Genomic DNA, 16,599 nt, shown 5'->3' on the forward strand with positions numbered 1-16,599 from the left:
AACGACTGGTAGATCTTGGGTCGAAAAGCTGCGAAAAGAGTCGGAAAGTTGTGCGAAGGCGTTTCAGCGATTCCTTTCTCCGTAGATGCGTTCAATAACGATTCACTGGCCAAGTTGACGTTTTTTTGTGATCTGTGCACAGGCAGCCCAAGCTCACTATCAGAGAACCGTTGAATTATAAGGATTTGTATGGGAATACAACGGATTTGTGTAAAATGGTAGAAAGTAACAGTGTTTTGTCAATAAAGTCAACTTACCCTGTTTCTTCTTGTATTCTTTGTCATTTACCAGCTTTTCAAGCCGATTCGGAGCGATTTCGGCGAGTTAGCGTCATTCGGGTTTCTACTGTTAAGTGTAACGAAAGGCCGAACTCTATTTCAGCCATGTCCGAAACACGAAACCGAATAAATCCGTTGAAATCATCCCTGGTGTCCCAATTCCTTCATAGGATCAAAGCAGAGGTAAATAGCTTTCCTTCCATCGCATTTCCGACTCGATTGAAGCCGTATCACGTTTGCTAGAAAGATTTTCTTTCAAGTCGGCTCGCTTCTGAAATTTCGAAAGACCCGCGGCCAGAACGCCATGGACACATTGAACGCTCGGACAGCACGCTGGGTAACAAAAGTTCCTTGGCACGGGGGAAACAGCGGTCAGTTGTCCACAGGCAAACAGATTTGTTCCCGGGGTCCCCTCGCGTCCTTTTTGTCAAGACCGTCGATGAACCATTGTCTCCATCGACCAATCAAAATTAACTTTTGTACTACCTCTGGAGGTTGTCCTTTTACCCGCAAATTTGGAAATACCAGTTTCTTTAACTGTGATTACGACGACGTCGTCAACGAAAACGGAATTTAAAAATTACACTCGCGTTTTCTGAATAAATTTGCGATATAATTTCTACTCATTTAGTTTGTGTAATGTGGCCGAACGATCCAGGAGCTAACGTCGTAGCCGGGCGACTTTAAAGTTCAGAAAGAGAAAGGAAAATAAATCATCATCGTTCTCCATAAAACGTTGAATGTGGTGATTGCACGTCCGTAATTGTTTGCAGAGGACGACAAACAAATGTACCGAAGTTTATAACGCACGTGCTGAGCCAGTGTTTTACTAATTAAAACTATTATTTTCTGAATTTCTTTGTTGCGGTCGTCGTCGTCTTTGCAGGTCTTACCGACAACGAGAACCGGCATGACCTGAAAGTACAGCTGTATTAGTTTATTTCATTTGTGCTAGCTCACGGTTATTTTAGCTTGCAAGTTAACTTCTACAGAAACGGCGGACTCAATAATCCAGATATCTAATTGGGAAAATACCGTTCCATTCAACAAAGTGAAATTTCGAAAATTTAAACCAGACTCTTCGATGAACAGGAAGATATCACTATGTTGCTTCTAAGGGGGGATTATTGTGTATAAATAGAGGTGTAAGTAGAAATTTAATACAGTATTCTCTTTAGTTCGTGAGTGAGACATATTTGGGTTACGTGTTCGCATTTTTTCGTGTTCTTGTGCCAATTGCGTTATTTTGGTCCGATTTTGACGCCTGTTGCTTTGCTGCTTTTAGGATAAAGTTAAATTGTGACCAGGAAGAGATTGCCAAATTCGCCGCAGAAGGGCACAATCTTTTGATTACAGGACAATCTGGAGTTGGAAAAAGTGAGGTGGTCAAGCGGATAATTAGCGCAGCAAACGCATGTGGGAAATCTATAGGTGTAATTTGTGCGAGTGGTATCGCATGCCAAGTTTACGATCCAGGAGTGGCATCCACAGTGCACTCTTTCTACGGTCTTATGACAGCCGAACTTCCATGGCGTCAAGTGATTGATCGATCCCTGGGCAACTCTGCAGTTTGCGATCGTGTTAAGGCCATCGATCTAATCTTGTGGGATGAGGCTAGTATGTCTAGTCAGCGAATGTTCGAACTTGTAAATGTCCTTCATCATGAAATAGCTAGTGATGAAGTAAGCGGTATGTTTCCATTTGCGGGAAAGCAAATGATCCTAGTGGGAGAATTTCTTCAGTTGCAGCCTGTCCCCAACATGTTCGATGAGGGGTATTATATGTTTGAGTCACCTCTCTTCGACTATGCAATTAGTCACCGCTTTGCTCTGACTAAAGTCATGCGCCAATCGAAAGAAGATATAGAGTTTCTCAAAGCTCTTTCTGACATAAGGATGGGGCAGTGTACGGAGGAAACCCAAATTTACCTCAGTTGCTCGCTGAAAAGGGAATTAACTCAGCCACTGAAAGAAAGTGCAACGCACATATTATTTCGTAAAATTCCTGTCGCCTTGTTGAACAGACAAGAGCTCGATAGCCTAGCAGGAGAACTGTTAACGTTCGAAGCCGCGTTTGAAAACAACAACTCCAACTGCATGAGTTGGCCAGGAGTGTCCGTATTGCAGGTCAAACGGGGATGCAAGGTTATGCTTGTTTGGAACATGTCTAATGATTTAAAGAATGGAAGTGTTGGTGTCTTTAATGGAATGAGAGGCGACGCCCTTTTGGTTTTCTTTGACGGTGTTGGCGAAGTAGAGATTGGAAGGAAAACTTGGATTAAGACAAATCGCTATGGCCAAAAAGTAGGTTCTGTCACTCAATTTCCCATTGTTTTAGCGTATGCAGTAACTTGCCACAAAGCCCAAGGGCTAACACTTTCCTCTGCCATCGTACACTGCTCACGCGAATACGTTTCGGGATTAATTTACGTCGCAATTTCAAGAGTCAGGTCCCCAGAACACATCCAAGTACTAGATTTCAATCCTCGACAACTGATGAAACCTCAACAAAAAGCGTTAGAGACCTGTACTTCGCGCCACTTAAGTGCTCCCGTCGAAGACCTCTCATGCTGCCGGCACAAACGTTTCGGCGATGAAACTCTTCTTACGGTTAAAGATCGATTTCAAGATGTAGGGGAAGACGATGTACATTTTTCATTTCCATCAGAAATACAAGATGGTCCCGTGCGTGCATTATTCGAAGATGATGATGTTGATGTCCCGATGGATTTGATGGAAATGTACAGCCGACTGTTAGCGCATGAATCAAGCCTTGCAACTCCCCCGGCCGAATGTTACACTAAATGCCAAGACTTCTTAACGGGACTTAAGACAAATGATCCTGTCTCCACCTTTGTGGAGGACAAGAACAGTGCTGTTGATACCTTATTAAGTGAGAGTTCTCTCAACCGGCTAAAATCGTTCACAAATTTAGTGTGGTTTCATTTTTTCTTGATGGTCGAAAACCACATTAAAGAAAACCCTGATGAAATTGTGGTTGACATCAGTCGTCAAGCGTTTACAGATGTAACCGGCAGGCTTCACGAATTTTTCACCTGTAACGATTTTACTCGATATCTTTGTTCCGTTTTTGATGTTGCGAAGTGCACACCAGTCCACAGAGCTGTTGGAGTTCAGCTTGCTACCTCATTGTACTGGCAATTTTTGGAACACTTGGCCGATGTTGTGAAGCTACGACGACAGGAAATAATTCCTTTTGATGTACAAGAAATGAGTGAAGTGGGAAAATCAAAGATTCGGCATGTTGGTGCTTGGGCTGTGAGAAAGGTTTTAAATCGCGCCAGAAAGTACATTTTAAGGAATGTAAACACAAATTCTCGTTCTACTCTTGCCTCGGTGAAGAAGCAACAATTACTTTGTGAATTGCTAGAAGAGAACATAATTCAACCCTACGCAGTGCTTGAGGAAAGTTCAAAGTTTCCCGAGACGTTGGAAGTGACTGAAGCGAGGCAATATCGTCAAAGAGGGCTTCTTCACATTTCAGATGAAGCTTATCTGTTCTTTTTGAAATTGGAGAAAAGGAGAGTGGAGCTGCTTAATCTGTACGTTTTAAACAGAGCACGTGAAGAAATGGTGGAATTGGCTTTGGTTGAGTTAAGAGCCGACCAGGAGTTGAAAGATAGTTGGCTGTCGTGCTTTGAACTAGTGGATGAAGATAAAAACAAGGTAATGAATAATTTTTTGTTGAGAAGTTGGGCGAAGGGGCCCACCTTTTTCTTCTGATTTCTGTCTTTTTTTTTTATTATTTTGGCAACTTTTTTTGGCGATACAACTATTTTTTTCGGAAATTTTGTTTCGCACAAAAAAAAAAAAGAAAGAAAGAAAAAGATACAACGAAGTTAATCAATTTTACAGCAAAAACTGTGGAACCGCGGGGAAGAGCCATCAATCAGTTACAACTGACTTCATTTTCTGATTTTCGCGGCTGCACAACAAGTCACATGAGCGAAACTCTGAAGGCAATCATTAATTTATTTTTTTTGCAATTAATAGCAAGCACAAAACCGTTAGAGGGGAGTCTGTAGGTTTTTCAAGAGCCCTTTAACACATCAATCGCGAACAAGACATTCGAGAAAATAATTCCGAAAATCAGAGATTAAAGGTATGATAATATAACATAACAGCTTTCACTTTTCCATCATTGCATTCAACAGGGCCTCATTGGGCAGCTTTTGGAAAGCATTTTGTTATATTACTTGAACATGGGTGCTTCGCAATTTCTAAGAGATTTTCGGAGAGAATACTTGATTCAGAAGACAGCCGAATTGAGGAAACGAGTCCTGCAACGGAAAGAAAGAAACAAAGAGAAAACAGACAGTGCACCATTTCAGGTATTTGAATTCCACTTTGTTTACTTTTAATATGGTTCAAGGCTATAGTGTTTATAATACACCTCGCGTTGGAAGCAAAATGCGTGGCATAGCTTAAATCAGTAAGAAAAAAAATTGCATGATAAACTTTTGGGTTTTTCGGAAACAGTATCTATATCAAATATTTACATACCTAAAACTTTAGCTTTTTACTTCACGCCTATCTGGACCAGGGAATCCCTGATTATGGCTCCTGACCTAACCTTTGCACTAGTACTCCCACCCTAACTCCCCCCCCCCCCCACCCCGCCTCCTCCGCCACCACACCCTAATCACTCATTATTTACGGCGATTTACGGCTTTCCTCCCCGGGGGGGGGGGAGTACTCCCATAGTTTTTAGCTGGGGGTTTGCCGCTGGGACTGTAAGAACCCTAACCTATACTTGACAATGTTAACCTTTATTTTGCAACCCTATTCTAGAGTAAACACTAAAAATCCCTACCCTATCCTAGACGTCGTACTGCCCGCCGTACCGATTTTTAAATGCCATTTTTACCGCAAAAAATCTCAAACTAAATTCTTCAAGCAACTAATTAGTTTCGCGGGAAATGGTACCCTACTCTAGACCTAAACTCTCTGATTTCTATACCCTACTCGCTGAAAACCACATAGCTCATATATGGGAGTTCCCCCCCCCCCCCCCGCTGGGGGAAGGCTGTGCAACGTACAAGTATTTATGTATCGATGCCATGAACACTTGGGACCCCCACTTGACTTCGATTCTGGAGTAAGAAAACGAACGCTTGGAGTTAACTATTATGAACTATTGATACCAGTAGGACGTGTTCCCAGCTTAATTACTTTCCGTGTTATAAATTAGATCAGTTAGTCAATGCTGTTCTCTTACAGGAAATTCTTAAAGACCGCAGTAACAACAAAGTGGTTTCCCACGGTCGACTGGTTGCCTTCACCCATCAGCACCGAGGCCCAGCATCACTTAACCGAGTTTACAACAAAACTCAGCTAATCGCTCTTTGCGAGGCATACGGCATCCAAGTTTCTATAAGGTCATCAAAGACAGTCCTTGCTCAAGCCCTTCTGGGATCAATTGCAAAGCATACTTATATTCCTTTTCCAGCTTCAGTAGACAATAGAATGTTCACAGTGGTTGAACGATCTGAAACTGATGGGCACATAAGGATGCGGCTTTCAAGAGGTATGTATCACTGCATTGTTGTCACATATCAATACAATAAGTCTCCGGTGATAATTCTTCAATTTTCTTGAAGTGAACCTTATTAGGCTCATGCATATTCATGTACAATTAGTTTATTGCATTACCGCTAAACTGAAATCGTGTCTGCTGATCAGGGACAGCAGCTGACTTAATTAAGCTAATCTATCAAATTCAACACGTTTGTTGTAAATATCAGCACAATTTTTAAGAGTGCTTCCAATAAAGGATACATCAAATGCAAATTTAAATTATTTTATATGATTGCATGCACTGAGTCATGGCTGTCAATGTTATAAGTATTTGACCAATTAAAAATTACCTTTACAATGGAGACTAAATTGGACCATATATGCATGATACTTCTCAGAAAAAAAATGATAACTGGCCATGCCCACAAATATACTACAAAAGCAAAATATGTGAGTTCCATTTTCATTGGCATATTAGCAACATGACTCTTGTAAAAGTTTTAAATTGAAATGATTGCCTTCACAGTAAATATAAACAAGTATTAGTTGGTTCATTGCAAACCAATTACTGAAGGTCTGGTGCCATTGCTGCTGCTATGGCATGATGCATTACTCTTTGGACTGATGGTAGTTTGCCCAAGACGAATAGAATTCTGGGTTGACTGCTGTTGCAAAAAAGTGGGATTATCATTTTGACCATTACATGATCGAATCTGGCAAAAATGATTTTCTGCACAATCTTGGTTAACTATTGCTGGCTTAACAACTGACTCAGCAAATTTTGACATCTTATAATGTACCAGCGATTGAAATCCAAGGCACATGGATTGTAAATCAAACCATAGTTTGTTTGAAATAAAGTGCTTGCTGTTTCCTTGTGTTTCACTTGCCCAGTTGCACATCCAGTGGTAGAATTTGTTGAGCTTTTGCAGTCTCTCATCTTCTGTAGAACTGATGTAGAGCTTATCATTAAATAAGCTGACAAGCTCACTGGTATGCTGCAGTAGTTGTATAGCAGCATCCAATGAATCACCATCGGTTTTCATTTGTTCCTGGTATTTCTGTAAATCAACATAACATTGATGTATATTATAATAATAATAATAATAATAATAATAATAATAATAATAATAATAATAATAATAATAATAATTCAAACATATATATTTGCATAAATCAATTACATATAATTAGAGCAAATATTGTTCCTCTTTTTTTTCTTAGAAAATCACAGCTGCATAGACTTAATATATATATTAATTAAATAATATTAGAAGTTTTATTTAAGAATGAGTTCAGAGATTTACCTGCATGAGGAACAACATCTTGTTGTCCAACACATCTTCAGCAAGCTTGTTCCTCATGATAGCTGCAGAATCCAAATCTATGTGCTGTGGTGTTAACTTTTCATGTAGCGGGAGGGAGAAGCTCTGTTGATCCCATTCAAAAGTACTTCTCCATTGCTTCCATGTGATTTGCTTTCCATTAATTGTGAGGCACCTTGGCTTTCCAGTTTCATTACTCTTGTGTAGGTTGTTTCTTATTTTCTTGATGTTGTGCTGTTGAATATAAAACAAATCATAGGCTAAAAAGTCAATGAAATTATAGCCTATAGAGTGTGTGCACGGCGGCCATGCTGGAGGACTAAAACAATAGAAGATGTTTGCATAAAAATAGAATATATTTTCCAAAGGAAAATCATTGTATTGTTCTGGTCCTCCAACATGGCCATCATGCACGCACTCTATTAAATCATTTCTTTACAAATTTTATATTTTGTGTGTAATTGTTGTTCAGTTAATAATTCAAAAAAAGAACAGGTTACCCTAGAACACTAGTTTTAAAGCAATTAAATTAAGAACTGAGAAATTATTGTGAGTGTCATGATCACACTTAATTAATAGATCCATTTCATAAATTACATTTACTAGAAAAATTACCTTTGGGTCCATGATGAATACCATGGCTTCACCAGTATATATATTTGGTGTCACAAACTTGCTTTCAGCAGGGTCTTTGTTCCTGAAATGCATTTGCACAAACTGTCGGTTGCAGTCAGCACCATCCAACACACACCAGTAAATCCTTCAATAGAAAAGACAAATAGATATGTGATGATCAGTACGTAGTACCTCAAATTATGCCATTATTTGCAGCCTCTTTTCTTTCTTTATAAGGTTCAACTTAAACCGGAAAGACTCTGGAGATCCAAAGCTACCCAAAGCTTATAGTAAGTATTAATAATTAAATTGTGTCTATATTAAGTACTGCGCCTTTCAATAACATACGGACTCTGAACTTCAACCCCAGCTAATGATTTGCGTGTTTTACTGCTATCAATCATAATTACAGCAACAACCGACTGACCGCATGCAATACAGAAATTGACAAAAGGGGTCGAAATCCGTCAATCACAATACACCAAAATGGCCTTTTGATCCCGTTGAGCCAAACATTTTTGTTTCCTTAAGGATTTGCCTAACATTTGTTCAACAAAAGTTGAATGGATGCTGGGCACTGATGTTGGACAAATGTTTAACAGAGTGTTCCAAATTATGGCTTCAACACCATTCAACATCTTCGAGAACAAGGGAAATGTTGTATGGGTGTTGAATGAAAGTTTAAACTAATTTAAATTTGATTCAACATGCTTTAAACTTTTTTTTACACTTTCAACAATGTTGAACGACCTGTTCAAACACACCCAACATTTGGTTCAATTTGAACCAAATGTTTAAACTTTGAGGTGATCCACTCAACCCAAGTGATTGACAGCAATGAAAAGCGTTAGGGTTGGTTGAATCTTGAACTTCAGAGTCCGCATGCTATTGAAAGGCACAATAATAAACTTCGATTACCAACAATCTGCAGTTACTTATTATACCAAATTTCTTATAACAAGTAAATTAATTTTTTAACTAGAAAAGGTTGGCGGCTCATGCACTTACTGAAATCCAATTTCTAACATTTTCAGGACTCCCTCCCAAAACAGATGGTACAAATCACTTGGAGTACACTTCCCAGATGGCCACTGTGCGATAGGGAATCTAAAACCACAGTCACTTAGGAAAATGAACTGCAGAACATGACTGGCCAGTTCTGGTTGATTATCTTGACCTGGAAAGAGAGCATTTAACTGCAGTTAGAGTTAATATATCAAAATTTGAAATTTAATTTTTTTGAGAAATTCATTTCATGCATTATGCCATGTTATTTTATTGGTACAATTTGCTTGACACAAAGTGTATAAACTTTAAATATTTCCAGGCTGTTTGATGTAGGGGTTGTGACTATAATTTTATTTAAGTTCTCAGTGGTCTCTGCGCCTAATTTTGCAGTAAGTTATTAGGGCCCTGCAGTATCACAGATACCAGCCCAGCTGTTGGCACTCTTAAGATCCCCAAATTTTTCAAGGGCTTAGTGGCCCTGTTGCAACTGAGGAAGCTAGTTTACTGTAACTCAAAATAAGGTACCTTGACTTATATAGAGAAACATACCTGACAAAGTTCTCATAAGATCATGACCCTTTCCCAGGTCAACAAAGCCCACTAGCTTGTGCTTGCCACCTACTGAAGTCATTTCTAGACTCTCCTGAAAGAGATCAGTATTGTCTGTTCTTAGTTTATTGATTGCCAATTTATTTATGTATATTTTCTGGACAAAATATTATTCTTACTAATTAAACAGTGTCATTTATATATAGATGGGTATCCTTAGGGAGATAATGTTTTTGTCAGTCAACTTCATGACAGTCACAGAGAATACTAACACTATAATTTTACTATTAACAACACCATGTAGTGTTGACATGACATTGATTCTATTAGCCATGAAAACAGCTGTATACAGTTTTGTATGTCTAGAATAATGTTTGAGTGACTGTTTTTATTGTAATGATTGTTTTAAATATTAATTAATACATTTTATTGATAAATATGGTAACTGTGTAATTTAAATGTGCTTAATAATTTAATACATAGATTCATTAACAGTTAAGTTAGAAATAAATTACATGACTCTCTGTGATTTTATAAAATTTGAGTTTAAATAGAAGTTACCTGGATTTTCATCTCATCTATAGCAAAACCACCCATGTAATCCCCTGGCTTCAAGCCACTTTCTTTGGCAGCATCTAGACACCATCTCAGCACTTCATCATTCCACCCTAGGGTTTCTTTAACTTTGTTTTTGTAGAACCTGCAATAACATTCAATTTTTTTTTATTGTTATTTAGTACATGACATTGCCTACCGAGAATTAGCCTGTTTATTACAACAACAACAAGCTTCATTTCCCCTATTTGGGCACATTACAGTTGTTAAAAAATTTGTTAAGAAAGAGAGAGGGGGCTGGCTTAACCTGGATATTATTATAATTATTTGTTTTTGAATTTATAACATGGTTTGTTCTATTAGGTACATCTGGCTTCCAAATGTATATATGCAGTCCTGGATTAAAATTGTGAGCTATGTATACATTTTCAGTATGTATCAGTAGTATTAACCTGTCAAATTTACTTGACTTGGCATTATGTCAAAAACTGCATGGGTTCATCAAAAGGATGTAGTTGTGATATTCAAAAGTGCAGATAAAATAGGCTAATGAAATATATACCCAGTTATTGCAAATGAGATGGTTTTTAGTAAGCATAACTTTCACAAATCTATAGGAGATAAATTCAAAATTGGAAATAATTGAGACATGGGGAGTATGTTGCAGCAAGAAACATTCCTATCGTAATCTAAATAAATTATGGGTCGTTCCTTACCTTATTGTTTTATTGCTTGGAAGGATTATAAATTGACGAAGAGGATCTAAAACATGGGGATTCTTGCAGTAAAGGTCAAGGCACAATCTCATGACCCTAATGTAAAAAAGAATTGAGGATGAAAAAGTTAGTTACATTTAATATAGTTTATTGAATTATTCAATAATAAAATTTCTAATTTTATCTACACGTATCCTGGCCATGTACAAGAATAAGAAATAATTTAGTGAAATTAAAAAGGTTGTGTTACTGCAATATGTCAATTATTATACAAGTGTTCATTTTAGATTTTATCCACTGGGAAACAATAATACCAATTATGTTACACTAAAACAATATGGAACAGAAGTCAGGGCAATATCTACCATGACAGAGATACTTCCACAGAGCTCCATAGTAGTTTCTTAATAACACACCTCTAAGCAGTGGCTTGGAAACTTATCAAGACACTGGTTGGAGGGGGGGTATCCCTACAGGGGTCCCTGCCAAAGAAAAGTAATGGGGGTGATCGTCCTACCTTTTAGGGGTTAAAATTTGTGTTTTTGTACCCATTAGGGAGCTTAAGTCTAAAAATGACTTCCGTCACAGGTATGGCAGTACCTTTTAGGGTATTGAGGCAAGAAATATGAGATCACAAGAACTATATGTCAGTCAACTGTCAGTTTGTGTATAGAGCTTTTTCATAAATGGCGGCCGATAAATTATTCTTTTGTTTTCATGAAAATTAGCCTTACTAGCCGCGTCAGCATGTGCAAAATTCAAAAGAATTTTGACTCTGAAATGAGGTTAGTAGGGCTAATTAACATATATTGCAAAGAATAATGAATGGGCCGCCATTTATGAAAAAAGTCTATTGCTTTAGAGTTGGTACCTGTTAGGATGAAAATTTGTTAGGACCACGCCCACAAAACAGAGTTCTAGTACCTTTTAGGTAGTTATTTTAAAAATTTCCGACGAACACCCCCGTGACTTTCATATGGGAGTTCCTTCCTCCCCCCCCCCCCCCCCCCCCCAGATCAAGACTTTCTTGGTGCTTATCATTTGAATACACCCTCAAATTAATGGTTAATTACATTTTTGGACTTACTTGGGATGCCAACGATATGCATTTTTACTTTTGCATGCCAGAAGTTTCTGCTGCTGTTCCCACAAACTTGACATGTGCTCAGGGATGTTGTTTGCCCCTTGAAACATGATTGATAAGTCAGCATGGTCCTCGTCGGTCATCTCAACACACTCTGCCTCGAACGTTTCTCTCAATTTTTTTTCTCTTCTCTCGGCATTCAGCCTCTTTTGTCTTTCCTGGTGAAGTTGAGTAGCAATTTCCTCTTTGGAAAGGTAACGCTTGTTGGTACTGTGGTGTATAACTCCACCAGTTTCCATCTTCCTTTTACTTCTTTTCACGATGTTATGGTTGAGGTTTTGGCATTGTGTACAACACTGTTGTCCCGCGCTACAAATTATAGTGCAAGTGGAAGAGAAAGCCCTTTTTCCTGCAGTTTGAGTGGAATTGTCTTCATAAATTCCACTTTCATGAGGCATCGTACTTGAGAACTCTACATCTTTAATCTGCACACCTCTACATAATGTTGAGGTTTCCACAGTCGTTAAAATCATCTCTAATCTTTCTCTTAGTGGGTGTTTTTCAAGAAAGTTTATGTCTATAAAGTCTTTCAAATCCATTTGGCATCCATGGGACGCGATGGAGTATCGGCATGGATTCAGTCCATTGTCCTTCTCTACTTTCACCTCAACTGATACTGTCTCATTTCTAAAAGACCAAGACTCACAACGAATAAATGAAAGAAAAGTGTCATGATCGTTCACCAAAAGCCATCCTTTCTTCAACGTTGACAAACTGGTCCCACTCATAGAGGGCTCAACTACACCACCAGCAGGCATGACTTTTTTTTGGAGATTAAGGTAGAAATTCTGCCTTTGATTTCGTGATCCCCTTTTCACCATCTTAACTTTCTCTCCCCAAAGTTGTCTTACTAATTGACCTAATAAAGACGAATTAGCAGAGCAGTAAGGGTTCTTTTTAACCGTCTCAGCATCGCGTATAATATCTTTGACTGCTGTCAGTCCACCATCGCAATTTTCGTAGTTCGATAGCAACCTATACGAAAAAAAAATTGAATATATTGTGTGATCAGGCCCGGAATAAGCTAATTGTGTAAGCGATCGTCTTGTGTTCACAAGGAACCTACATAGAAAAGGAAATGTTTTTGAATTTACCATATTTTCCATTGAAGAGTTGAAGTCATCGGTAACGCGATTTAATCAGCAGCCCAAGAAATTCCGTGCTCTTAACCTCCTTAAACGAACAACACGTGCGAGCTATCGTAACTATCGCAAGTTGAAAAACAATAAATTTGTTAAATGGATTATTGAGTCCGCCGTTTCTGTAGAAGTTAACTTACAAGCTAAAATAACCGTGAGCTAGCACAAATGAAATAAACTAATACAGCTGTACTTTCAGGTCATGCCGGTTCTCGTTGTCGGTAAGACCTGCAAAGACGACGACGACCGCAACAAAGAAATTCAGAAAATAATAGTTTTAATTAGTAAAACACTGGCTCAGCACGTGCGTTATAAACTTCGGTACATTTGTTTGTCGTCCTCTGCAAACAATTACGGACGTGCAATCACCACATTCAACGTTTTATGGAGAACGATGATGATTTATTTTCCTTTCTCTTTCTGAACTTTAAAGTCGCCCGGCTACGACGTTAGCTCCTGGATCGTTCGGCCACATTACACAAACTAAATGAGTAGAAATTATATCGCAAATTTATTCAGAAAACGCGAGTGTAATTTTTAAATTCCGTTTTCGTTGACGACGTCGTCGTAATCACAGTTAAAGAAACTGGTATTTCCAAATTTGCGGGTAAAAGGACAACCTCCAGAGGTAGTACAAAAGTTAATTTTGATTGGTCGATGGAGACAATGGTTCATCGACGGTCTTGACAAAAAGGACGCGAGGGGACCCCGGGAACAAATCTGTTTGCCTGTGGACAACTGACCGCTGTTTCCCCCGTGCCAAGGAACTTTTGTTACCCAGCGTGCTGTCCGAGCGTTCAATGTGTCCATGGCGTTCTGGCCGCGGGTCTTTCGAAATTTCAGAAGCGAGCCGACTTGAAAGAAAATCTTTCTAGCAAACGTGATACGGCTTCAATCGAGTCGGAAATGCGATGGAAGGAAAGCTATTTACCTCTGCTTTGATCCTATGAAGGAATTGGGACACCAGGGATGATTTCAACGGATTTATTCGGTTTCGTGTTTCGGACATGGCTGAAATAGAGTTCGGCCTTTCGTTACACTTAACAGTAGAAACCCGAATGACGCTAACTCGCCGAAATCGCTCCGAATCGGCTTGAAAAGCTGGTAAATGACAAAGAATACAAGAAGAAACAGGGTAAGTTGACTTTATTGACAAAACACTGTTACTTTCTACCATTTTACACAAATCCGTTGTATTCCCATACAAATCCTTATAATTCAACGGTTCTCTGATAGTGAGCTTGGGCTGCCTGTGATCTGTGTCGCAACTAGAAGTATTTTGGCGAAACGTTTTTAAAATCCAAGATGGCGTCCGGAGACCAGGAAGATTGCAAGAACTGAATGACTCCATAGACGAACTTAGTATTTGTGATATGTATATAAAAATAATATGGTAATACATTTCATATTAAGGTTTATACACAGTTGCTTGTTGCAGATTTTAAAGCCCAGTTGAAAGGCAAAGGTGTGATTTCTTTCCGTAGATGATGAACCTCGTATGTCATCATCAAGCACGCCTGTGAAAGCGAGGAGAAGGCTAGCATGCCATTTTGATCGTTCACAAAACGGCAGCGACGAAGATGACAGTAGATGTTTTTCTTTTTCGAGTTCAATAACCACACAATAGTTCAAAAACCACACATCAGCTCAGTGACCGTAGACCTTAATATTAATGTTGTAGTTTTTTCTCAGATTTTATCATATGAGTTCAATAACCACACAAACAGTTCAAAAATCACACATAAGTTCATTGACAGTAGACCTCAATTGTAAGAATAGCTATAGGGGGCGGGGGTTGGGGTTTCGGGGTCAATGAAAAATCCAAAGCCCAATAACCCCATCAACAGTTCAATAAACACACACCAGTTCAGTGACAGTAGACCTCAGTTGTAAGAACAACTATAGAAGGAGTGTTTTTATTTTTATTTTGTTGCGACAAGTAGGAGGAGAGGGGAGAGGGTTTTACGGGGGCGAGGACCATGTTATGGCAGGCAGAAAGTAGGAATAAACGAAATAGAATTTATATATTTACAAATAATGGTAACACGGCTTCTACGTACGCATTTAAAAATCCATTGTCCATTTATCCACTGCCTGTTATTGTAATCATGTTTAGCATCAGCTGTCTAATTATGTAGCTACTTGTTGTACTTAGCTTCTCTTCCTGCTCTTCTGTCTAGCTTGTGCATCAGACCGATGGAGCAAAAACTGAACAAACCCGAAGCGCAAACGATTATTTGGTCCACTGAACAACCCTGTACCAAGATAGAAGCCCCACTTGCACTATGAAAAAACAGATCCTGGCCATTCAAATTTTTCTTATTTGATATCAATTGTGTAATAGAAGTGGGAAATTATGTTCATGTTATATCACAAGGGTCACCATGTTATACTATTATGGTTTAAATTTAAATTCAGATTTTAGGCACTAAATATTTTAAATAATTATCGGTTTTAATGAGTTTTAGGGACTTAATATTTAAATTTATTACTTGTTGGTCAACTGTTGTATTTTATTTTATTTTATTAAGAGATTTAAACGAAAACTACTTAGGAAACTAACTTGCAAATTCTTAGTGACTTTTATATTATTTATGATGCAGACTTTCTGGTACCAACAAGCGACCATTGTGACAATCAAGAAGCCCCATCTGCGTGTTCATATTATTCTGATTTGATATCAGCTTTGAAAGAGCAAGGAGGGGCGGGCAATTATGTCCAAGCCGCATCAATAGGACCTAAATGCCATATTATTATGGTTTAATGACACTTTAAGGCCAAATTTATTTTAATAATAATTATACTCTATGGTTAAAATTCTTAGAGATTTCAAAGAAAAATTAATAGAAAAATGAATGGCAAATCCCCCAAAGAGAGGCAGCTGACGAAGTAATGAAAGCGAATAAATACTGAGAACAAAACATGTGATTTACAACTGTCATTATTAATAAATATTGCTTTCCGCTTCTTATTATAAGTTGTGATTTTTGTTGAAAATTATTACAAGTTCCGATTTTTTATAAAAATTATCTATAACATTGTTCCCTATTTTGATGACCCTATAATTTGATCAGCCAAGCGGTCTAGCTGACCAGCTATTAATCGGAGCTGGGCAGGCTACCTGCTTGGCCTCCATTGTAGATTTTTTTTACTTTTTTTGCTTTTTCAATGAGTTTGACTTGTTGCTCTTTGATTCTGGCCTCCATTTCCATTAATTTGTTCTCTCTCTCCAAAAGTTGTTGTTCTTTTTCGTGGGTTCTTATTGCCTGGATGGCTCCCCTTAAGTTCCAAGTTTCCATAACTCTGCATAGGCAGGACGGAAATGAAAACCCCATGTGTCGATACAATGGGCTTCATCAATAACTAAAAAATTAAGAAGATTGTTTGCAGACAATTTTTGCACTAATTCAAACACAGTTGGTGACAAGACAGTTTCTGGAGTAAGAAACAAGAAAGTGTACTCTGGTGGGGTCAAATTAAGTTTGTTCATGATATTCTCTTTCTCAGTAGGATCCATATCAGACATAAAATAGCAGATATTCATTCCTTGTGACCGCATCCGCTCGACCTGATCAAGCAACAGTGCCAACAGTGGAAAAATTACAACAGTTATTTTCTGTTCCATCAGGGCAGGAATGGCATAACAAATGGTTTTCCCACCACCTGTTGGCATGATCAGCACAGTATTTTTGTCACTTAAAATACTTTCTATTGCCTCTTGCTGACTTGCTCT

At 38.4% G+C, this 16,599-nt stretch overlaps 2 protein-coding genes across 3 annotated transcripts; one reads left to right on the forward strand and one right to left on the reverse strand.

Moving 5' to 3' along the window:
* Positions 1–4,283: 4,283 nt before the first annotated feature.
* On the forward strand, positions 4,284–9,254 carry LOC146450725 (uncharacterized). Of its 2 annotated transcripts, XM_085100065.1 has the most exons (4): positions 4,284–4,629; positions 5,519–5,825; positions 7,993–8,045; positions 8,790–9,254. In XM_085100065.1, the coding sequence occupies exons 1-3, from the start codon at positions 4,501–4,503 to the stop codon at positions 8,001–8,003; spliced, it is 447 nt and encodes a 148-aa protein (XP_084956191.1). In that variant the 5' UTR covers positions 4,284–4,500; the 3' UTR covers positions 8,004–8,045; positions 8,790–9,254. The 2 variants fall into 2 exon arrangements, with proteins under 2 accessions (XP_084956191.1, XP_084956190.1); XM_085100064.1 differs by lacking the exons at positions 7,993–8,045; positions 8,790–9,254 and having other exon boundaries at positions 5,519–5,907.
* Positions 5,964–12,373, reverse strand: LOC146450726 (uncharacterized). The gene is made up of 8 exons (XM_085100063.1): positions 11,671–12,373; positions 10,584–10,679; positions 9,874–10,012; positions 9,313–9,406; positions 8,764–8,932; positions 7,756–7,900; positions 7,123–7,374; positions 5,964–6,876 (listed from the first exon to the last, which is right to left on the reverse strand). Exons 1-8 carry the CDS (start codon positions 12,264–12,266, stop codon positions 6,367–6,369), a joined length of 2,001 nt encoding a protein of 666 aa, XP_084956189.1. The 5' UTR covers positions 12,267–12,373; the 3' UTR covers positions 5,964–6,366.
* Positions 12,374–16,599: the final 4,226 nt, after the last annotated feature.

This window comes from Pavona decussata, unplaced genomic scaffold (genome assembly GCF_977016875.1).
Source record: "Pavona decussata unplaced genomic scaffold, jaPavDecu1.1 SCAFFOLD_431, whole genome shotgun sequence".
NCBI classification, from domain to species: Eukaryota; Metazoa; Cnidaria; class Anthozoa; order Scleractinia; family Agariciidae; genus Pavona; species Pavona decussata.